We start from the raw sequence: 17,678 nt of genomic DNA on the forward strand, positions 1-17,678 counted from the left end.
CAAGTATGTCACAACTGGCGAACAGCGCAAGATACTTAACGCTCCCAACAAGCGATCAACAACTAAGAAAAATAAATGAAAACGAGACAAAAATAGCGCTGCTGAATCAGGTTTGTGAAGTTATTAAACGAAGAAAAAAACGAGAGGAAAAAGACAGTCGCCGAAGTCAACACCAGCGTCTTGATGATTCGTCGGTTACGTATAATGAGAAATCAAAAAAAAAAAAACAGATGGAGAGAGGAGAAAGCTCAGTTTTTTTTCTTCTTTTTTGTTCTCCCGGCTGCTCCTGCCTTTCTTCTCCTTTTTTAATTTCTCTGTCTCCTTTCCTTCTGTTTGTTGATTGTTGTTGCATTCCATGTTAGCGCGCCATGCTTTTGGGGTACGGCGCAAGCCGAACTCCCCGTACAAAGCGTTTCTTTCCTTTTTTCCCCCGTTGTTGTCGCTGTGTTGTCTCTCACCGTAGTGAGCCTTTTGAAAGCTTCTCCGTGTTCTTCTTCAAAAGACGCAACAGATGATCTACTCTTCTTGTTTTTTTTTTTTTGCTTAGCACCTCATCAACCACTTCTGTTGTTACGTGTGATGATGATGATGATGATGATGATGATGCTCTTTCTCGGTATTGATGCGCCTTTTATTGTCGACACACACACACAGGAGTTAGCAAAAAGGCTCTTTTTCTTTTCTTTTTTTTGTTTTGGCAGTTGCCGACGAAAAAAGAAAGGAAGAAGATACCAGTGACATGGATTTTCGCTTCGTGTTTTCTTGTTTCTTTCGTTACATATGGAAAGGGTTGGTTTGGATTGACGGTGGTTTTTTTTTTTTCTTCTTCTGATGAGATGAAGGAGGACGAGGCAATTTACCCGAGTAGCGGGGGGCTTGCTTCTTGACGTGCGATTTCTTTTTCTTTTTTTATAAAGATGATGAAGTCGACATGTTTTAGCCGGCCGCCCTATTCGGTGTATGTTTTTCTTATTATTACTGTTGTTTCTTCCTGCGCGTGCGTCGGCGTGGCGCAAAGCTGCTTGTTCTTTTTTCTTCTTTCTTTCTTCGGCAAGAAAGAGAACGACAAGACACAGCTGGTCTCGAGATTTTGCTTTTTTCAGGTAGTGTTACGCGCCGTATCTTCTCCTTTTCTTTTCTCTATCTTTTACTGATTATTTTTTTTTAAACCCTTCTTTGTTTACATGACAGTTCGGACCTTTCCTTCTTCTCTGTCACTTCTCTAAATTAGTTGTAAATAATAATAGTAGTTGAAAAGACAGCAAAAACAACAACAAAAACCCCACACCAAAAGAAAGGCCTCTGCCGGTCGCGGTAAAGAAGAAAGGGGAAAGTACCGTACGCAACACGTATGCGGCATGAGTCACGGATTGCCAGTGAAGGAGGGATAAGGGAGAGGGGGAGGGGATGCGCGCACACGCGCACACAGAGGCAACTGCAAACACTACGGCTCTGAAAATGGCGTTGACCTCGTTGCCGCTGCTGCTGCCGCTGCCGCTTCGCAGAGGTGAGTCCGCATGAAAAAATCAACGGCAACAACAGAGCGGTTCTTTTGATGCTGAAGGAGATGCAGTCCCCAGGCGGTTGTAGTGCACGGCAGCGAATGGCGCTGTGCTTGATCAACAGAAAGAAAACCCCTCAGAGGCCTGCTCTTGTTGTTTCTTTTGAAAAGAGAGAAACAACAAGCGCAGAAGCACTCCGATATGAATCTTCGAATTGGCTTCCTCACGTGGAAGAAGATTCTCCTCCAGTGGGACAAATCTTGAGCGTGTTTTTGGTGCCATTGTCTTTGCCTTTCCACCTTCTTTTCTTTTTTCTTTCGCCTCTTCTCCTTCTTTTCTCTGTGTGTGTGTGCGGGGGGGTTATCTCACGTACGACTTCGCGTGGCATCGATCACCTCTTCACCGCACTGCCTTTTCTGTTTATTATTTATTCACGTGTGCTCAACACACCTGCTCCTCTTACATCCCACTCCCAACCACACGTTACTTAACACCTGCGGAACAACAACATCGACGGAGAAAAGAGAGAATATAAAAAAACACGCTAAATCCAATAGTAGCTACGTTGTTTTGTTTATGCCTTCAAGGCTGCACTTGAAGAAACTCCCTTTTTTGTTCTGTTTGTCTGTTTTGTTTATGCGCGCCGCGCCTGTAATTATTTTTGTTTTGTGTTACCTCTTTTCGTTTTGTGTTTTTGTTCTAGCATCTTGCATAAGTTTGCGGGCGAGCGCGTGTGCATGTCCGCTTGGAACTGACCGCGCAATTTGAGCTGCCTCCTTTTTTTTCCTTTGAAAAAGAAGGTAATTGAACGAAGTCGAGGAACTCGCAGTAGGTGATAGAACTCGCCGTTCCTTTTTTGTTTGTTTTGTTTTGTGTGTGTGTGTGTGTGTTGGTTCACACCACGCGTTCTCGCGTATTACGAAAGAAGCAAGAGAGTAAAAACGGTGTTTGCGCTCCTCTCCTTTCCGTTTTGGCAGCACTCGTTTCGACACACAGGTGTATCTATATATGCGTTGTCTCACTTATCTGCCGCACTCTTACGTGTTTTTTTTTTTGGGGGGGTATTCGTTCTTTGAGGCGCCGTTTTTTCTTCTGAGAGGAACAGCCAAGCATTCGCACCCGCACATACACAAACACAGAAGCTTCTCGAAGAGGAAACAAACTCCCCTCAAACTCCCTCCCCGTAACGGAAGAAAAAGGCGGAAGTTCATTCGTGATGCCGAGCAAGCCATCTAACAAGTCCGGCGGCAACAAGACCAACGCCTCCGGCTCGTCTGGCAAAGGCCAAAAGCCAAACTCGGCGTCCAGAACAAACACTACAGGCACCACCACAGCAGCAAGCACCACCACGACTGCCGCCGCCGCCGCAGCTCCGACGGCCTCCGCGACCAGTTCAGCCACCACTGCACCTTCCTTCGATTCCCTCCCCCACGCTACCTCGGGTGAGCGATTAAAGGGCGTCGAGGTCGGCTCCACCATCCCAGCCCTCATGAGCGAGTTGGGGGTGCTGCTGCAGCAGACGCCTGGCGGTGGCGGTGGCGGCAGCGGTGGTCTCCCACGCGGCCGAAACGGCGGTCTTTTGTTTGAGGATGCGGATGCGAGGGCCTCTGGCAGCGACGCCGCGGCGGCCGTCTTCGGCGACGATGTTAGCCGTCGCCTCGATCAGATCTCCCCCGGCGCGTTGGAGCGCCTGTCGCAGGTGTTTCAGCTGCAGCGGCGGCAGGCGCAGACAACCAACACCAACGCGAGCGCGAACAGCGCCGCCGCGTCGTCGAAGGGCGGCAGCGGGTCGCCCTCCGCGGAGGCCGCGGACAGCGACGACGAGGACGAGCTGGACGGCACGAGCGGGAGCAGCGGCGCGACGGGACACACGACGCCGGCCCCAGCCCCGCCCTCCACCACGAGTCCCAATAACACCGGCCCGCCTGGTGGGGGCACCAGTGGGTCGGAGTACGACGCCTACAGCGCTGCCGGTCGACGCCACAACCTCGAGGAGATGTTTGAGATGATGCAGCGCAGCATCGGCAACTACGCACGGGGGGCGGCGGCTGTGGCGGCAGCCGGCGGCGGTGGAGCGCTGGATGGGAAAGAGAAGCCGGGCAGCGGGGTGGCGGCGCTGGCAGGGGACATGGGTCTCGACCCGTCCGCCTACTCCGACCCCCTGACACAACTGGAGCTCTTCCGTGCGATGATGGTGGCGACGAGCAAAGGCCGCACCGCCGCGGGGGCCGGAGGGGCGGCTGGCGGCGCTGGCGCGGCCGGACTGGAGGGCAAGAGCGAGGACACGGCGGAAACGCGCGCACGGGGGCAGCGCAGCGGCAACGGCGGCGGCGGTGGTGCTGGTGGAGGTGGCGGCAACGGCGGTGGTGGGGCCGGCACAGGCAGTGGTGGGGCCGCGGGTCGTGTCCCGGGCAGCATCGACCTGCAAGCCAGCAATCCGTTCCAGAGCTTCCTCGATGTGCTGGGACCGCAACTCTTCGGTCAGGTCCGTCTGCAGCAGCGTGCGGCGGTGGCGGGGAAGGCTGCGGCTGCGGCTGCGAACGTGAACGGCCTGAGCAAGGACACGGAGGCTGCAACGGCGACTGCCGCGGTGACGCCGCCGTCCGCCCGCGATGTCGACGTGACGCCCAACAGCGCGGCGAACCTGTCCGACCTGCAGAAGCGTGTGGAGCAGGTGCGCGTGCTGAGCAGCAGTACGTTGGAGGAGTTGGCCGCGGATGAGGTGTCGGACAGCACGTCGGGCAACTTGCGCGGTCTTCTTCTCGGTGACCCGGAGAGCAGTGCCTTGGCCCTCGCTGCGCCGGAGACGGAGCTGAGCAGTGCCAAGGTCGGCTACTGCTTAACGGAGGCCGCCGCCGTCGCCGTGTCGATGCTGTGGAGCTACCTCGGGAGTCAGCAGAAGGATGCACCGCTGCTGCTCGGGTGGAACCGCGAAGCCGCGCAGCGTCACTTCAACCTGCTCCTGTTCCGCCTCCGGCAGGAGTTGGCCGGACACTCGCCGGCTAATTTGACTGAGATTGCGCGCTGCTTCGGCGGTGGGGTCGCCGCGGAGGCCGAGGACGTCTACCGCGCCATCAACGGCGTTGGCGTGCTGCTCTTCTTCACCTGCAAGCCACTCGCCCTGCTGGAGAAGACGTGCGCCGAGCTGGGCATCTCCCTCTCCGACTCGGCCAACGCGGACAGCAACATCATGCCAGAGCTGATCGCCGAGAAGCTGGCCGCCTTCTTCTACCCCATGAAGGAAGGGAAGCTGGCCTTTGCCCACATCAGCTTCATTCCACGTCTGCAGGTGCACGAACACGCCCCGGGCAACTACACGTGCACCATCGACAACGCGAGCAACATGGGCCGCATGCTGCGCGAGCGCCTGATCAGCAACCGCTTCAGCTGCAGTAAGATTAAATGGCGCGCAGCGATTGTGAGCGACAAGGAGGAGCTGAAGTTTTTAGTTTGGCACCGCTACAGTGTACCGCTCTCGGTGCACCTCCTCGTGCGCACGTCCGAGCCGAAGAAGAAGAAGCGCAGCGCCAGTGCGAAGGACGGCGGCTCCGCTGCGGAGAACAACAACAACGGCGGGGAGGAGAAGGAGACGAGCGCGGCGGACGAACTCCGCGCCAACTCGGCCCTCTTCATGGAGCGCCAGGTCACCGCGGCGCCGGGCGAGATGATCGGCTTCGCGGACGACTTCCTCGGCCTCACGGTGGTCCTCAGCTCGCCCACCACGTTGCAGCACGGTTACCGCACGTACAACAAGGCTGACGACCGGGTTGTCTTCCAATTCTCGCTGCAGCTCAGCAACACCGATGGCACGTCGCTCGACGGCGGGGCGGCAGGCATGAGCGTGAACAAAAACGGCAGTAAGCAGGCCACGCCCCAGCAGCAGCAGCAGTACGACGATGCAGAGCCCAGCGTGAACGGCTCTGTTGCCGGCCGCACCGACGGCGGCGACTCGAAGGAGGACGCCGAGGCAGAAATGCGGGCGACGGTGCGCGCGGTCGTGGTGGCGGAGTCGGCGGCGCGCGCGGTGCTGGCCGAGACGGCGAACCTCGAGTACCGCCACCTGCAGAACGACGAGTTCCGCGGCGCACACCAGTCACGCCGCCGTGCTGAGGACCGGGAGCGGAAGGCGCTGCTGGCGAAGGTCGGGCCCCCGCCGGAGCTCATGAAGGAGGTGGACAAGCTGGCGCAGGCGGTGCAGGCAGCCCAGCAGCAAATCAGCAAGCTGAGCAAGGAGCGGGCTAAGGAAGACAAAGAGAACGAAAAGATGGCCGAGAAGCTCGCCCAGCAGCAGGGCGACTTGTCGAAGCTGATGCGCACGCTGGAGTCGAGCGAGACGGAGCTGGCGAAGCTGGAGGCGGAGACGAAGGCAGTGGAGCGCCGCATTGAGGAAAAGCGTGCCCGCCTCGCCCGCAAGGAGGCGAAGAAGGCGGAGCAGAGCCAGTGGACAGCGTTGAAGCGTGTGCTGGAGCCGACCTCGTCGTCCACGCACCACGACACGCTCGCCATCAACGACTTCGGCAGCTTTTTGCAGTCGACATCGACAATGGTCACCCTCGCCGCGGCTCCTCCACCGCCTCTGGCGTCCGGCGGGATGGCCGCCACCGCTGCGGTGTACAGCACGACCGTCAGCGGCGGCATGCCTCCGTTGTCGTCCAGCAGCGGCGGTGGGCTGACGGCCTTCGGCACGGATCCCTTCTCGGCGCGCCAAGCCACGACCCCGCCAAGCAGCGCAGCGAATGCGACGCCCGTCTTCTCCACCCAGCCAAAGATGGGCATGACGACCGCAAACACCAGCGGCGGCCTCGGCGCAAACAACATGAATACCAATGTGACCGCTGCGGCAGGCGCCTCCCCTCACCACCCGCTGCTCGACGGCTTAGGTGGCAACGGCGGTGGCGGTGGCAGCTCATCTGCCTCCACACACCCCGGCATGGTCTCACCGAAGGTGCCGCCCTCGCCTGGCGTGGCGAGCAACGCGTCGACGGCGATGGGTAGCCGCAACAGCCCGGCGTCTGCAATGGCCGGTTCGTTGGGCAGTCCGGGGATGTCGCTGGCGAGTAACAATAATCCCAGCAACGCCGTCGGCGGGCGCAGCAGCGCGAGCCCGTCCAATGCGATGATGGGCACCGCTGGCACTCCTGGCGGCCTGAGCAACGCCCCTCCCTCCGCCGGCGGGGGGCTGTCGTTTGGTCTCGCGCCGTCGCTCTTCAGCACGAACCCGGTCAGCCACACGGCGCACGCAAACGTCGTGGGCGGCGGCGGTGCGGCGATGGGCCCGGGGGCGAGCGCCGGCAGCCTCTACACCTCTCTCGACGCGAATGCCCAACCCTTCAGCCCGTCGCCGCCGCCGGGTTCGCCAGGCTCGGCTGCTGCTGCGGCGGCGTCGGTGAGTAGCAACCACGGCCACAGCGGCGGTGGCGGCAACACCAATCACCACAACAATGGTGGTGGTGGCTTCGCCTTCACGGTCACCGCCGGGGCTGGGGTGCACCCTGGACTGGCCGGCGCCTCCGCCCCGCTTTACCAGGGCGGGCAAGCCTTCTCGAGTGGCCACGAACTCGCCGGACACGCGCCGTCGCCCTTCTCCACCACGCCGATGTCTGCCTCCGGTAATGGGTTGTTTATGATGGGCAACACCGGCGGTGGCGGCGGTGGCGCAAATGATCTGGTGCACCATCAGGGCATGTTCCCGCCGCAGCCGCACAGCTCGAACGAGATGCTGTCCTTCTCTACCTCACTGCAGTGGCGGAGTTGACCACGTCGCATGTACGGCGAAAAAAGCCAAGCGAGAGACACACACAACCACACACATACACACACGTATACACACACACGCAGCCATCAAAAACTGCTTTCGGCATCGGAGTAGAATAAAAGGAAGTAACAAAGGAAAAATTGCGAAGCAGAAAGAGATGCTGAGCTGGAACGGCTGCCTCGCAAACGCAGCTGTCCTCAGTAGTTTCCGCCGCTGCCACTTTCTTTTATCCAGTCGGCGCGGCTGCTTGTGGTGCTGTGTTTGCGTGTGTGTATATATATATGGAGGCGTACCGTGTTGGTGATCTCTCGCTTCGGTTGGTTTCTCTCTCTCTCTCTGGAGCAGAGGAGGAGGAGGCGGAATATATAAAATGCTGTTGGTTCCTCTTTTTTCTCTTTTCTAAATTATATATATATATATATTAATTTGGTTTCAACATCGAAGCACCGTTGGTCTTTTCATTTGTGGATATTTTCTGTGTGTGTTTCCCCCTCCTGTCTTCTTTCGGTGAAAGGCCTTTTCTCCATTTTCTTCTCTCTTCCAAAAAAGAAAAGGAGAGAAAAAGGGAGACGCGCGCGCACTCTACACTTCATAACGATGATCGTTCTTCCTTCTTTACCTGACAAAAACAAAACAAAAACAGCAACAACGAAAAGAACTCGAAAAGGCAGGAGGTGTATTAGCTGTGACGGTAAACAAAAATAGGAAATATAAAAGGAAGATCCACCGATGGGCTGATGTGATGGCAGAAACACTTTTGACGCGTGATGATTGTTCTTCCCCCCTTCTTTTTCTTTTCTTTTCTTCCTTCCTTCAGAGTATTGTTCCTATGATTTTCTCTTTTCCTTTTGTTCCCTTAATCAAGCCGGTATGGGCGATAATAAACGACTGCAAAAGAAGAAAAAATATGAAACAGCAACACCGTTGACTTTAGCAGTTGTGCGTCTGCGGTTCACGTAGTTCCCCGACGAAGGAGAATTCCAAATCGCTCTCCCTTAAGGTTTTTTTTTGGGGAAGTGGGTGTTGGGCACTGCGGAAGCGGAGTGTGCGGGAGGGCTGTCTATCCTTTCCATCCATCTTCCTCTGCGTCCTTTCGATGACTTCTCTTTCCCGACGTTGCTGTCGAGTGTTGTGTGCATGCTTCTTTGCAAACAACTTGAGGCCCCAAAGAAGGGGTGATTTCTTCGTATTCGCTTCCTGCTTACTGGCGTTGCCACCGGTCGCCATCGTAGGAACGCCTGCTCCTGATCACTCGCCTGTTTCTCCCCCCCTGCGTTACCTCTTATTAACGGTGCTACGCCTCGTCTCAGGAGCGCTACCACGACCGAGTCTCTTTACCCTTCGTTTTTGCACACCGTCTCATGCGTTTCCTCTCAAGGCCAATTTCACATCCACCCGCAATTGCATTAGAACAGTAAAAACAACAATAATAGTAAAGAAAAACATGTTGTCTAAAGCAGCCTTCACGCTCGTCCATCTTGCGGTCCACGTGCTGCTCTACGCGCTCCCCCGCACCGTGTGGACGCTGTGTGTGCGCTGGCCATTGCGGGCCCTCGCCGGCGTCCTCGGGGTTCAACTCCGCACCCGCCGCGACCCCGGCTCGGAGCGGCGCGTGCGTCTTCTCGGGCCCGTCGGCTGCGTCGCGTCGTCGGTAGCCGCCAGCACGCGGGAGCGCCTGGGCGTTGCGGAGGGACAGCTGGCCAACGCGGCGCTGCACCACGGCGCACCCTCCGCCGCCGATGGCGACGCTGCTGCGGTGACGCCTGCGTGGCTGCGCTACGCCGGCCCGCTGTACGGCGGCCACGTGCACACAGTCCTCGGCGCGTACCGGCCGTCACTGGAGCTGCGTGCGCCGCGGCGGGACGTGGTTGCGTCCTACGACGGCAACCCGACGTGCCTGGACTGGTGGCTGCCGATGCCTGCGGAGACGGGTGCTGCTGCTGCTGCGTGCGCGAGTGCTGCGGGGGTGCGGGTGCGTGCGCTGGTGGTGGTCCTGCCGGGGCTGACGGGCAGCTCGAAGGAGTTTTACGTGCGCCGCATGGCACGGCAGCTGCTGACGGCGAACATGGCTGTGTGTGTGCTGAACGCGCGTGGTGTGGACGACACCCCTCTCGAGCAGCCACAGATGTTTAGTGCGCTGTTTACGAAGGATCTTCGCTACACGATGGAGAAGTACTTCACGCAGGAGAAGGTAATGGAGCTGCTGTTGCGTGAGATGCCGTCGACGGCGCAGCCAGACCCGTCGAAGCCTCTGCCCATCCTCGGCGTGGGCTTCTCCCTCGGTGGGTTGATCCTGACGAACTACGTGTCGGAGCAGGGCGAAGCGAACCGGCAAAGCGGCTTCGACGCCGTGTACACCGTCACCACGCCTCACAACGTCAATGAATGCGCCGCGGCGTTGCGTTCACCGCTGACTTCAGCAATCTACAACCCCAGCCTCTACGGCGGCTTACGCAGCTACTACGAGCGACATAAGCAAGTAATTCAGCAACTGCCTGGTATTGACAACAAGCTGCTGTTCGCTGGACCGAACCCACTCATAGATCGCCTGCGCACCGTGCAGGACTACGACGAGTACATCACCGGACCGCACTTCGGCTTCCCTGGCGCGGAGGCGTACTACGCCCATGCGAGCAACTTCTGTCGGCTGCACCTCTCTCGCACGCCGCAGGTGTGTCTGGTGGCGGCGAACGATCCCATCTGTGGTGCGCCGCAGCCCGACCCGCTGTGGATGGGTGTGATTGAGAAGCACCGTGCGGGGCTGGTGTATGTGGAGATGCCGGTGGGCGGCCACCTCGGCTTCCTGGGGTGCCCGTGGAGGGAGTGGGTGCAGGCGCCGAATGAGATGGAGCAGTTCGTGCTGTACTCCATGACGCACTTCATTGCGTCGGCGGACTGCGACTACGAAAGCAACGCGGAGACCGTCGTGCACGCGACCGGACCGACGAGAGGGTGGCGAGAGTGACGGCGCATGCGTAGAAGAGCGGCATCACCGGTGAAAAAGAAAAGAAGCTGGTATATTTATGTTTGTGTGATCTTGCGGTGTTTGATTGGCCTTTTTAGGTCGGCGCTCACGTGCGAAGCGTCGCCGGGAAAGAACGCAACCGAGCAGCCTCGTTTCTGTCGTCGCCATTCATTCTATTCTTCTGTATCTTAATTGCTTGTTTCGCTCTTGTAAGCTCACTTGCCGCCTTGTTGCGCCGTTACGCATACCGAAGGAAACAGTATTTCCAACAAAGGACTTTCCTTTCTAAACGAAGGACTAAACAACAACAACGCAATGCATCGAAGAAGTCGGCCTTTGCCGTAACTCCAAAAAAAAAGGGGTGTCGTTACATTGTTCTCTTTGTTGTCAGCGTGGCCGTCCCGTCGACGCGCACTGCCTTCGTTTGTCACCGCCTCTTTTTGTTTTTGTAAGCGTTCTACTCGCTTCTCACTTCGTTATTTCGCTACTGCGAAGTGTGTCGTCTCCGTTGTATTCCTTCCTTTTGCTCCTGTTCCCTTCTTTGTTCGTTCTTCGGCATTTGTACTCTTCTCGCCTGCGCGCTTTCTGCGGCTCGTTTTTTTTTTCTCGGGTAGGAATCGTTTTCCCACTTTTTCTGTTGGTTTTTGTTTTTTGGTTTTCTTCTTCTGCTATCCGCGCTGTTGCTCCTCGGCGAGCCGCTTCTGTCAAGACGGTGTTAGAATATTTTTTTTTTTCAATTGCTCTTCGCATATTCCTTCCCGAATAATTGCTCGTCATTCTGTGTGTGTGTGTTGTTCCTGAAAGTGCTGCTCGCCTCTTCACGTTCCATTCACACGCCACACACCCGCATATACATTTGTATATTTGTTGTTTTGTAAGAAGGGAGAGGCTCTTACCACTGTACGTGGCACCTCGCTGTCCTTCCATTGTGGACGTGTTCCTCGCTTATTAGCTTTACCAATCATCCCCTGTTTTTTGTTAGTTTTGTTTTGATATCTACATATCTGCAAAGTGCAGAAGAGGGGAGAGTGGGTGAACATAACCTCTTATTCATGTGTGTCTTTCTTTACTGCTCTCTATCGTTTTTGTTTATTTATTTGGTGGTTGTCATGCACACCGAGGCACATCCACAGGTGTGAAACACACAAAGAGCTCCTTCTCTGATAGACCTATATACTTCAAGCGGCGGCAGGCACGGGGGCTTCGCTGAAACAGGAGAAAAAGAAACAAAGAAGGAGTGTGCGCGAAGAGCAGCACGCGATCACGACGACGACAGCAGCCACAACAACAAAACAGTGTTTATCAGAAGGTGACCATGCTCCTCTCTGCCCGCCTTTCGTTTGCCGCGAAACACCTGTTTGCGCACGTCTTCTTTTACCTCATTCCGCGGCTGTTGTCTGGCATTCTTAGTCGCTGGCCACGCCGCATCTTGAGCTGGTGGAGGCTGCTCCCAGCACCGAAGGATGAGCGTGAGGTGACGCTGATCGCAAATAGCGGCGACGTGCATCATCTTCGACAGCGCTTTGCCCTGCCGGCGCCGAATCAGCCGCCCATGCGCTACAGCTCGCCGCTGTACAACGGCCACATCGAGACTGTACTGGCCGGCCTGCGCAGCGGACCCGCCGTGCGCTTTGAACGCGAGCTCGTCGAAGCAGATGGCGGCCAACACGTCAACATGGACTTTCTCTATCCGCCTGCCTCCCCAGACATGTCCGCCGCCGCACCCGCCGCGAAGGGGAAGGCCCCGCACGCCAAGGGAATCTTCTTCGTCGTGCCGGGCCTGCTAAACGCCTCCACCACGAATTATAGTCGCCACTTCGCAGACGTCGCCGTGCGCAGCGGCTTTGCGGTGTGCGTGCTCAACTACCGCGGCATGGGCACGACGCCGCTGGAGGTGCCACGCCTCTTCAGCGCCACCTTCACGGCTGACATCTGCTACTGCCTGCACCACTACCTGCGCCCAGAGCAGGTGCAGTCCCGTCTCGGCACTCCAGAGCCGGTACCGCTGATCGCCGTCGGCTTCTCCCTTGGCGGCGTGACGCTGATGAAGTACTTGGGCGAGCAGGGCGTGGCGGCCGCCGAGAGGGAGAGGAAGGAGAGCTTGCCGGAGGGGAGTGTGCCACCCGACACCCCCGTCTCCGCCCTTTTCACCGTGACCTCCCCGTACGACCTGATCGAAGCGGACAAGATGTGCGACACGGCGGCTTACCGGCACCTCTACGAAAAGCCGTTTGCGGTGGGGCTGCGCAAGTACTCTCATCACAATCGTGCGATGCTCGCACAGCTGCCGAACGTGGACGCGAGGTGGCTCTTTGAGGGGCCGAGCCCAGGCATCAACCGCATCTCCTCGATCCGGGAGTTTGACGTATTCATCAACGCGGGCCACAACGGGTTTGCTAGCACGCGGGAGTACTACGCCGCGGCGCAGCCATTCACGTGGCTTGCACGCTGCCGCACACCGGTGCTGTGCATTGGTGATCGCAACGACGTAGTGGCCGGGCTTTTTGTGCCGGACGCGCAGTGGCGGGCGCTGGTGGAGCAGAACCCGTACGTCGTGTACGTGTGCTTTCCCGTGGGCGGGCATCTCGGCTTCGTGGGCGGCATCACGGCGGAGTGGCGCGGCGAGGCGACGGAGGCGGAGCGGCTTGTGTTGAAGGCGTCCTCGCAGTATTGTCGCGCGTCGGCGGCAGCACAAAGCAAAGCAAAGTAACGCTGCCCGAACGAAGAAAAACAAAAGCGGAAATGCTTGCCATTGTTGTTTATGCCGTGCACGAGTCCTCCTCGGCGGATCCTGCGTACCCTGCGAGCGCACCGCGTGAAAGGCAGAAGAGGACAAAGCGGGGAAAGAGGAACGGATGCCCATTACAACAACAGCAAAGGGAAAAGGACAAGACAAGAAGCAGCTTCCCCTCTCCTCCAAGATACAAAAAATAGTGGCTGCTCATTCTCTTGTTTTCCTGTCTCCATTTATTCCCCTTTTTCCCCGCTTTTGATTTCTCTCTCTTGACGGTGCATTCGGACGGCGTGTTGTATCATTCTGTTATTCATATTTACTGACAAGGAGGCTTTTTTGTCCCTCCCACCTCCCCCCTCCCCTCCCTCTTGACTGTCTCTTTCTTGCGCTTCTCTTGCGTTCTTGGGGGGTTGTCATTGCGGTGCGACACACGTTGTACACATCAACGCCGGGAGAGCTAAACCAGACTTTAACCTTCGGGGTACTGCATATATATATACACGTATGAAACTGAATAACTGCTAACAACAACCGCAAAAAGGAAAACGTGTGACAACAAACAATAAATGACGTGCACTACTTTCTATATAGTTATCGGGGTAAGTTTGACTCCTTTGTCTCGTGCACTACGGCTGTTGCGGTGGCTCGCACACGTGAGCAAACATCGGCGTTCATTGCGGGCATTTTGATTTTCTGTTTTGCTTGAGTGTGCGTTTCTCCCTCTCCCTCCGCGCGACCTGTGGCCGCGTAAAAAGGAAAAAAAAAAGGAATAGTAAATGAGCCCTACTCGCAAAACTGCGTCGCTTTTCTGGGATCTTTGAAGACGAAAGCACGCTTGCACCTCGTCCAGAACTCTGGCTCACTGCAAAGGTAATACGTCTCGATCGGTGGTGTAGAAGCGAGCAGATGAGGCCACCCTTCTTTACTGGCATCTCTTGTCCTTTGTCTTATTTTTCCTTTTCCTCCAAACGCGTCTGGTGAAGGCCACTTCATCGCGGTGCTACCTTGTAGCGACGCACATATACACCCCCTCCACGTGGTTCCTTCCTTTTGACATCATATCCCATTTCCAAATATACATGTGAGAGGTGCGTCACTGACGCGCATCTCTCTCTATTTTTGTTTTCCACCGGTTTGGTGTTCCCTCTCTTTTCAATCAGCGGGAGCTCATCGCCACACAGACTCACACACAGACACACATCACCGCTAAATAACGTTTAAGGTGTTTAACTATCAGTAGGAGAGATACCTATACACATTCTCTCTTGTCACTTCTCTCTCTCTCTGCTTCTCCACTACAGGGTGTACACACAATACGTTGCACATACTCCCTTAATGAATCATTTTTCGCCTGCTGGTACGTAGATATATAAACACAATCCGCAGCTCCTATGACGCCATATGAGGTTGCCTTCTTCATTATCCACTGCATCTTGCACATCTGCGGCTACTGGATCCCATGCGCCGTCGGCACCTGCGTGGATCTGCTGCTGTGCCGCCCCTGTCGTGCCTACGAGAAGCAGAAGCACGGGTTCTCCTACCACCCCGCGCGGGAGGTTCGACTCATCCACAATGCGGAGAGCGCCGAGTCTGCGGTGCGCGTGTTCGGCTTGATGGACGCATGCGCGTCGACTCTGGAGGATCGGCAGTTCTGTTCCTCCCCTGTGCCCGACACGAAGGCGGCAACCGAACAAGCGGAGACGAATAAAGTGAAGGCCGCGTCATCGACCCGAATTCAGGCGAGCGATGGCGAGGGCGCGAGTACATCCGCTTTCGCTCAGGCACGCGCTGACGGCCCTGCACCGGCCACCACCGCTACCACTGCATCAGGAACACGGACGGGCAGCGAGCACGACGGGCCTCTTCGTCCGTCTGCGTCTGATTCTGCACCTCCTACAGCGGAAGAGCTGGATGCACCGTACCGCTCCCTGCGCTTCCCACATCCGCCTTCGAGCTCTACGGGTTCTTCTGCAAAACCGGCGACAACGACGTCCATTTCCACGGCACCCACCGCGAAGAAGGCCCTCCGTACGCCGACCTACCGACCTCCAAGCAAAGCCCTCAGAAAAGACATCAGAAGGTGCCACCTCAGGTACGATGCGCCGCTCTACGGACCCCACATGAGCACCATCATGGGCGCTTTCCGGCCGAACCACCCGATGCAGTACGTCCGTGAGGAAATGCGTGCCTGGGATGGCTGCTACGTGGCGATGGACTGGTGCTACGTGGAGGGCGAGACGCCTGCGGCATACGATCACGAGCACACAAGTCGGGTGCGGAAAGCAGGCGAACCGGTTGACACGGCTGCGAAGGAGCCCTTCGGCGAGGCACCCGGTGAAGCGGCGGTGTCGTCGTCATCCGATAACGAGATGCACCAAGGAGGCGGCAACGCACTCGCAGACCACTTCCAAGCAGCGAAGGGAGAGCAGGGAGGAGGAGCGGCGGCGGCAGCTACGGAACAGCGTACAACAGCAAATGTACCGTTCGAGCAGTCGCCCTCCGCCTCCCTTCCAACGCACCCCACCTCCGATGGCACGTCGAACCAGGACGCGCAGGCCAACTCGTCGGAGTCCGAGTTTCAGAAGCTGACGGCAGGTAGTGAGGCCGTTGGTGTGGCGTTTATCGTCCCTGGTCTGACCTCCCACGCCCAGACGAACTACGTGCAGCACCTCGTACACGTCCTCCACAAGGCGAACCTGCATGTGTGCGTCCTCACCACGCGTGGCATGGGCGACTCCCCACCTGTCACCACACCCTTCCTCTTTAACGGCGCCTACACCCGTGATATTCGTGATTGTCTACGGCAGTTCTGCTCCAAGCCGGCTCTCACTGCGCGCTTCGGCCACCCGCTGCCGTTGATCGGCATCGGGCTCAGCATCGGCGGCATGCTCCTGTCGAAGTACGTCGGCGAAGAGGGCATCGCCGGCGCGGACCCGCACCTCGACGCCTGCCTCTGCGCCTGCGCTCCGATGGACTACGTGATGACCGTCGAGCACATGAACCGCAACGGGGCACAGCGGGCTCTCTACCAGCGCGATATGTGCAACTCCATTCGCAACTACGTGCTCCAGTACGCACCGCTGCAGCACATGCCAAATGTCGACAACGACTGGGTCTTTGTGCAGGGCAACGTGTACCGTTTCCGCCGCGTGGTGCACTTCGACGAGCACGTCGTCTCAAAATCTGCCGGCTACCGATCGGTGCATCACTACCACGTGGACGCGTCGGCCATGACGTGGCTGCCGTATACGCCGATCCCGACGCTGGTGATTTCGACCGCAGACGACCCGGTGATCGGTCACACCGTGATGCCGCATCGCCTGCGCGAGATGACGCGCGACAATTCGCGTATCGTCTACGTTGAACCGCCCGTCGGTGGCCACCTCGGCTTCCTCAGTGATCCGTGGACGGAATTGCTGAACAAGGACAACTGGCTGGAGGTCTTTGTGCGTGACCGGGTGCTAGCAGCGTGTGACTACTGGCACGCAGTGCAGCACCGTGCAGAGGATGTCAAGCTAGGTGGTGATGATGGCGGTGAGGAGATGAAGAAGATCGCGTTGAGTAGCACAGAGGCGCCGCGCCCATCTTTTCCATCATCGTCACCCGCTGTAGCGCCGTCCACCGCCACGCCGGTGGCTTTGCCGGACCCGTCGTGGTGCACAATGAAGGTGGTGTCCGCAGCGACCACACAAGACCGCGCGAGTGGCGGGAATACGTGCTCCGTGGACGGCAGAGAGAGCCAAGTCAGTGGTGCGATCAACAGCACGCGAGTATTTCGCGAAGGCGGTCGCGAGGAGCTGCCTGCGGTTGTCAGCGGCGCAGACGCTTCGTCGAATGGCGAGGCGCTGGTGACGTTGCTGTCTGCTGCGGATGAACACCCTGCGAGGGATCACGACGAGGGTCGGTACGCGCCTTCCTCGCAGGCACTTGCTGCCGATGACTCCGCAGACACGGGGCTCTGTGGAAAGCATGAGCCCATCCACGACATGCCTGTCGTCGCGCCGCGCCTTGCCCTGGAAGAGCTCAACGCGTCTCCCTTCACTTCCCCGCAGCGAGGCTGGGAGAGAAATGCAGGAGGTGCGTCGTCTAGCGGGGCCGTCGCCTCTTCTACCCCCACCTCCACAGGCCAGCAGCCCGTCTCCCCCTATTCGCCCCCACGCGCAGACAGGGCCCACCAACCGGTGCTACTTCACGTGTTACAGCGTGCCGGCCGTGCCGCACGATCGACTGATGCAGCCGTACTTTGCACATCGACGTGGCACAGCGGGCGAGGGGCCGCAGACCGAGAACGACGATCCAGCGTCCAAGTCGACCCCTTGCTTCCGCGACATACGCAGCAGCGGCAGCCTGCCTTACACGGGAACCAGCGTGAGCCTTGGCGGTGACGATGGCCGTCGCTGCGCTTTCCCCGGCCCATTCCGGCACGAGGAGGTCGATGCGCGGGTGTTGGGGAAGGACCCGCGGTGCATGGTGACAGGTCCGTGCTCTTATGCGCCGGTTGTCGTGAACTGCGACTACGCCGGCGATCCACACACCATGATGTTGGCCGACTAACCGACTATCTCTTTTCTCCTTTTCTCCTTTTCTCCTTCTGTAAATTATTTCTTCTTGTTGTTTTCACGACATCGTCTCAACGCGCTTTGTTTTCCTTCTTCAACCTCTCCTGCGTCTTTCAAGTCTTTTTTTTTCTTTCTTCAGTTTTTTTAAAATCTATTTCCTACA

General features: G+C 57.6%; 4 protein-coding genes across 5 annotated transcripts; all 4 read left to right on the top strand.

The window, feature by feature from the left end:
* Nucleotides 1-2,019: 2,019 nt before the first annotated feature.
* Nucleotides 2,020-7,257, top strand: ABB37_07378 (hypothetical protein; the record flags this gene model as incomplete). Of its 2 annotated transcripts, none has more annotated exons than XM_015805995.1 (1): nt 2,020-7,257. In XM_015805995.1, exon 1 carries the CDS (start codon nt 2,719-2,721, stop codon nt 7,255-7,257), a length of 4,539 nt encoding a protein of 1,512 aa, XP_015655472.1. In that variant the 5' UTR covers nt 2,020-2,718. The 2 variants fall into 2 exon arrangements, with proteins under 2 accessions (XP_015655472.1, XP_015655473.1); XM_015805996.1 differs by having other exon boundaries at nt 2,025-7,257.
* Nucleotides 7,258-8,565: 1,308 nt separating this feature from the next.
* ABB37_07379 (hypothetical protein) lies at nt 8,566-10,222 on the top strand (the record flags this gene model as incomplete). Its single annotated transcript, XM_015805997.1, has 1 exon — nt 8,566-10,222. The coding sequence occupies exon 1, from the start codon at nt 8,702-8,704 to the stop codon at nt 10,220-10,222; it is 1,521 nt and encodes a 506-aa protein (XP_015655474.1). The 5' UTR covers nt 8,566-8,701.
* A 612-nt stretch (nt 10,223-10,834) lies between these two features.
* Nucleotides 10,835-12,932, top strand: ABB37_07380 (hypothetical protein; the record flags this gene model as incomplete). The annotated part of the gene is made up of 1 exon (XM_015805998.1): nt 10,835-12,932. The coding sequence occupies exon 1, from the start codon at nt 11,538-11,540 to the stop codon at nt 12,930-12,932; it is 1,395 nt and encodes a 464-aa protein (XP_015655475.1). The 5' UTR covers nt 10,835-11,537.
* A 1,005-nt stretch (nt 12,933-13,937) lies between these two features.
* Nucleotides 13,938-17,341, top strand: ABB37_07381 (hypothetical protein; the record flags this gene model as incomplete). Its single annotated transcript, XM_015805999.1, has 1 exon — nt 13,938-17,341. The coding sequence occupies exon 1, from the start codon at nt 14,348-14,350 to the stop codon at nt 17,339-17,341; it is 2,994 nt and encodes a 997-aa protein (XP_015655476.1). The 5' UTR covers nt 13,938-14,347.
* Between the last annotated feature and the right edge of the window lie 337 nt (nt 17,342-17,678).

The sequence above is a fragment of the Leptomonas pyrrhocoris genome (assembly GCF_001293395.1).
Source record: "Leptomonas pyrrhocoris isolate H10 chromosome Unknown, whole genome shotgun sequence".
Classification (NCBI taxonomy): Eukaryota; Euglenozoa; class Kinetoplastea; order Trypanosomatida; family Trypanosomatidae; genus Leptomonas; species Leptomonas pyrrhocoris.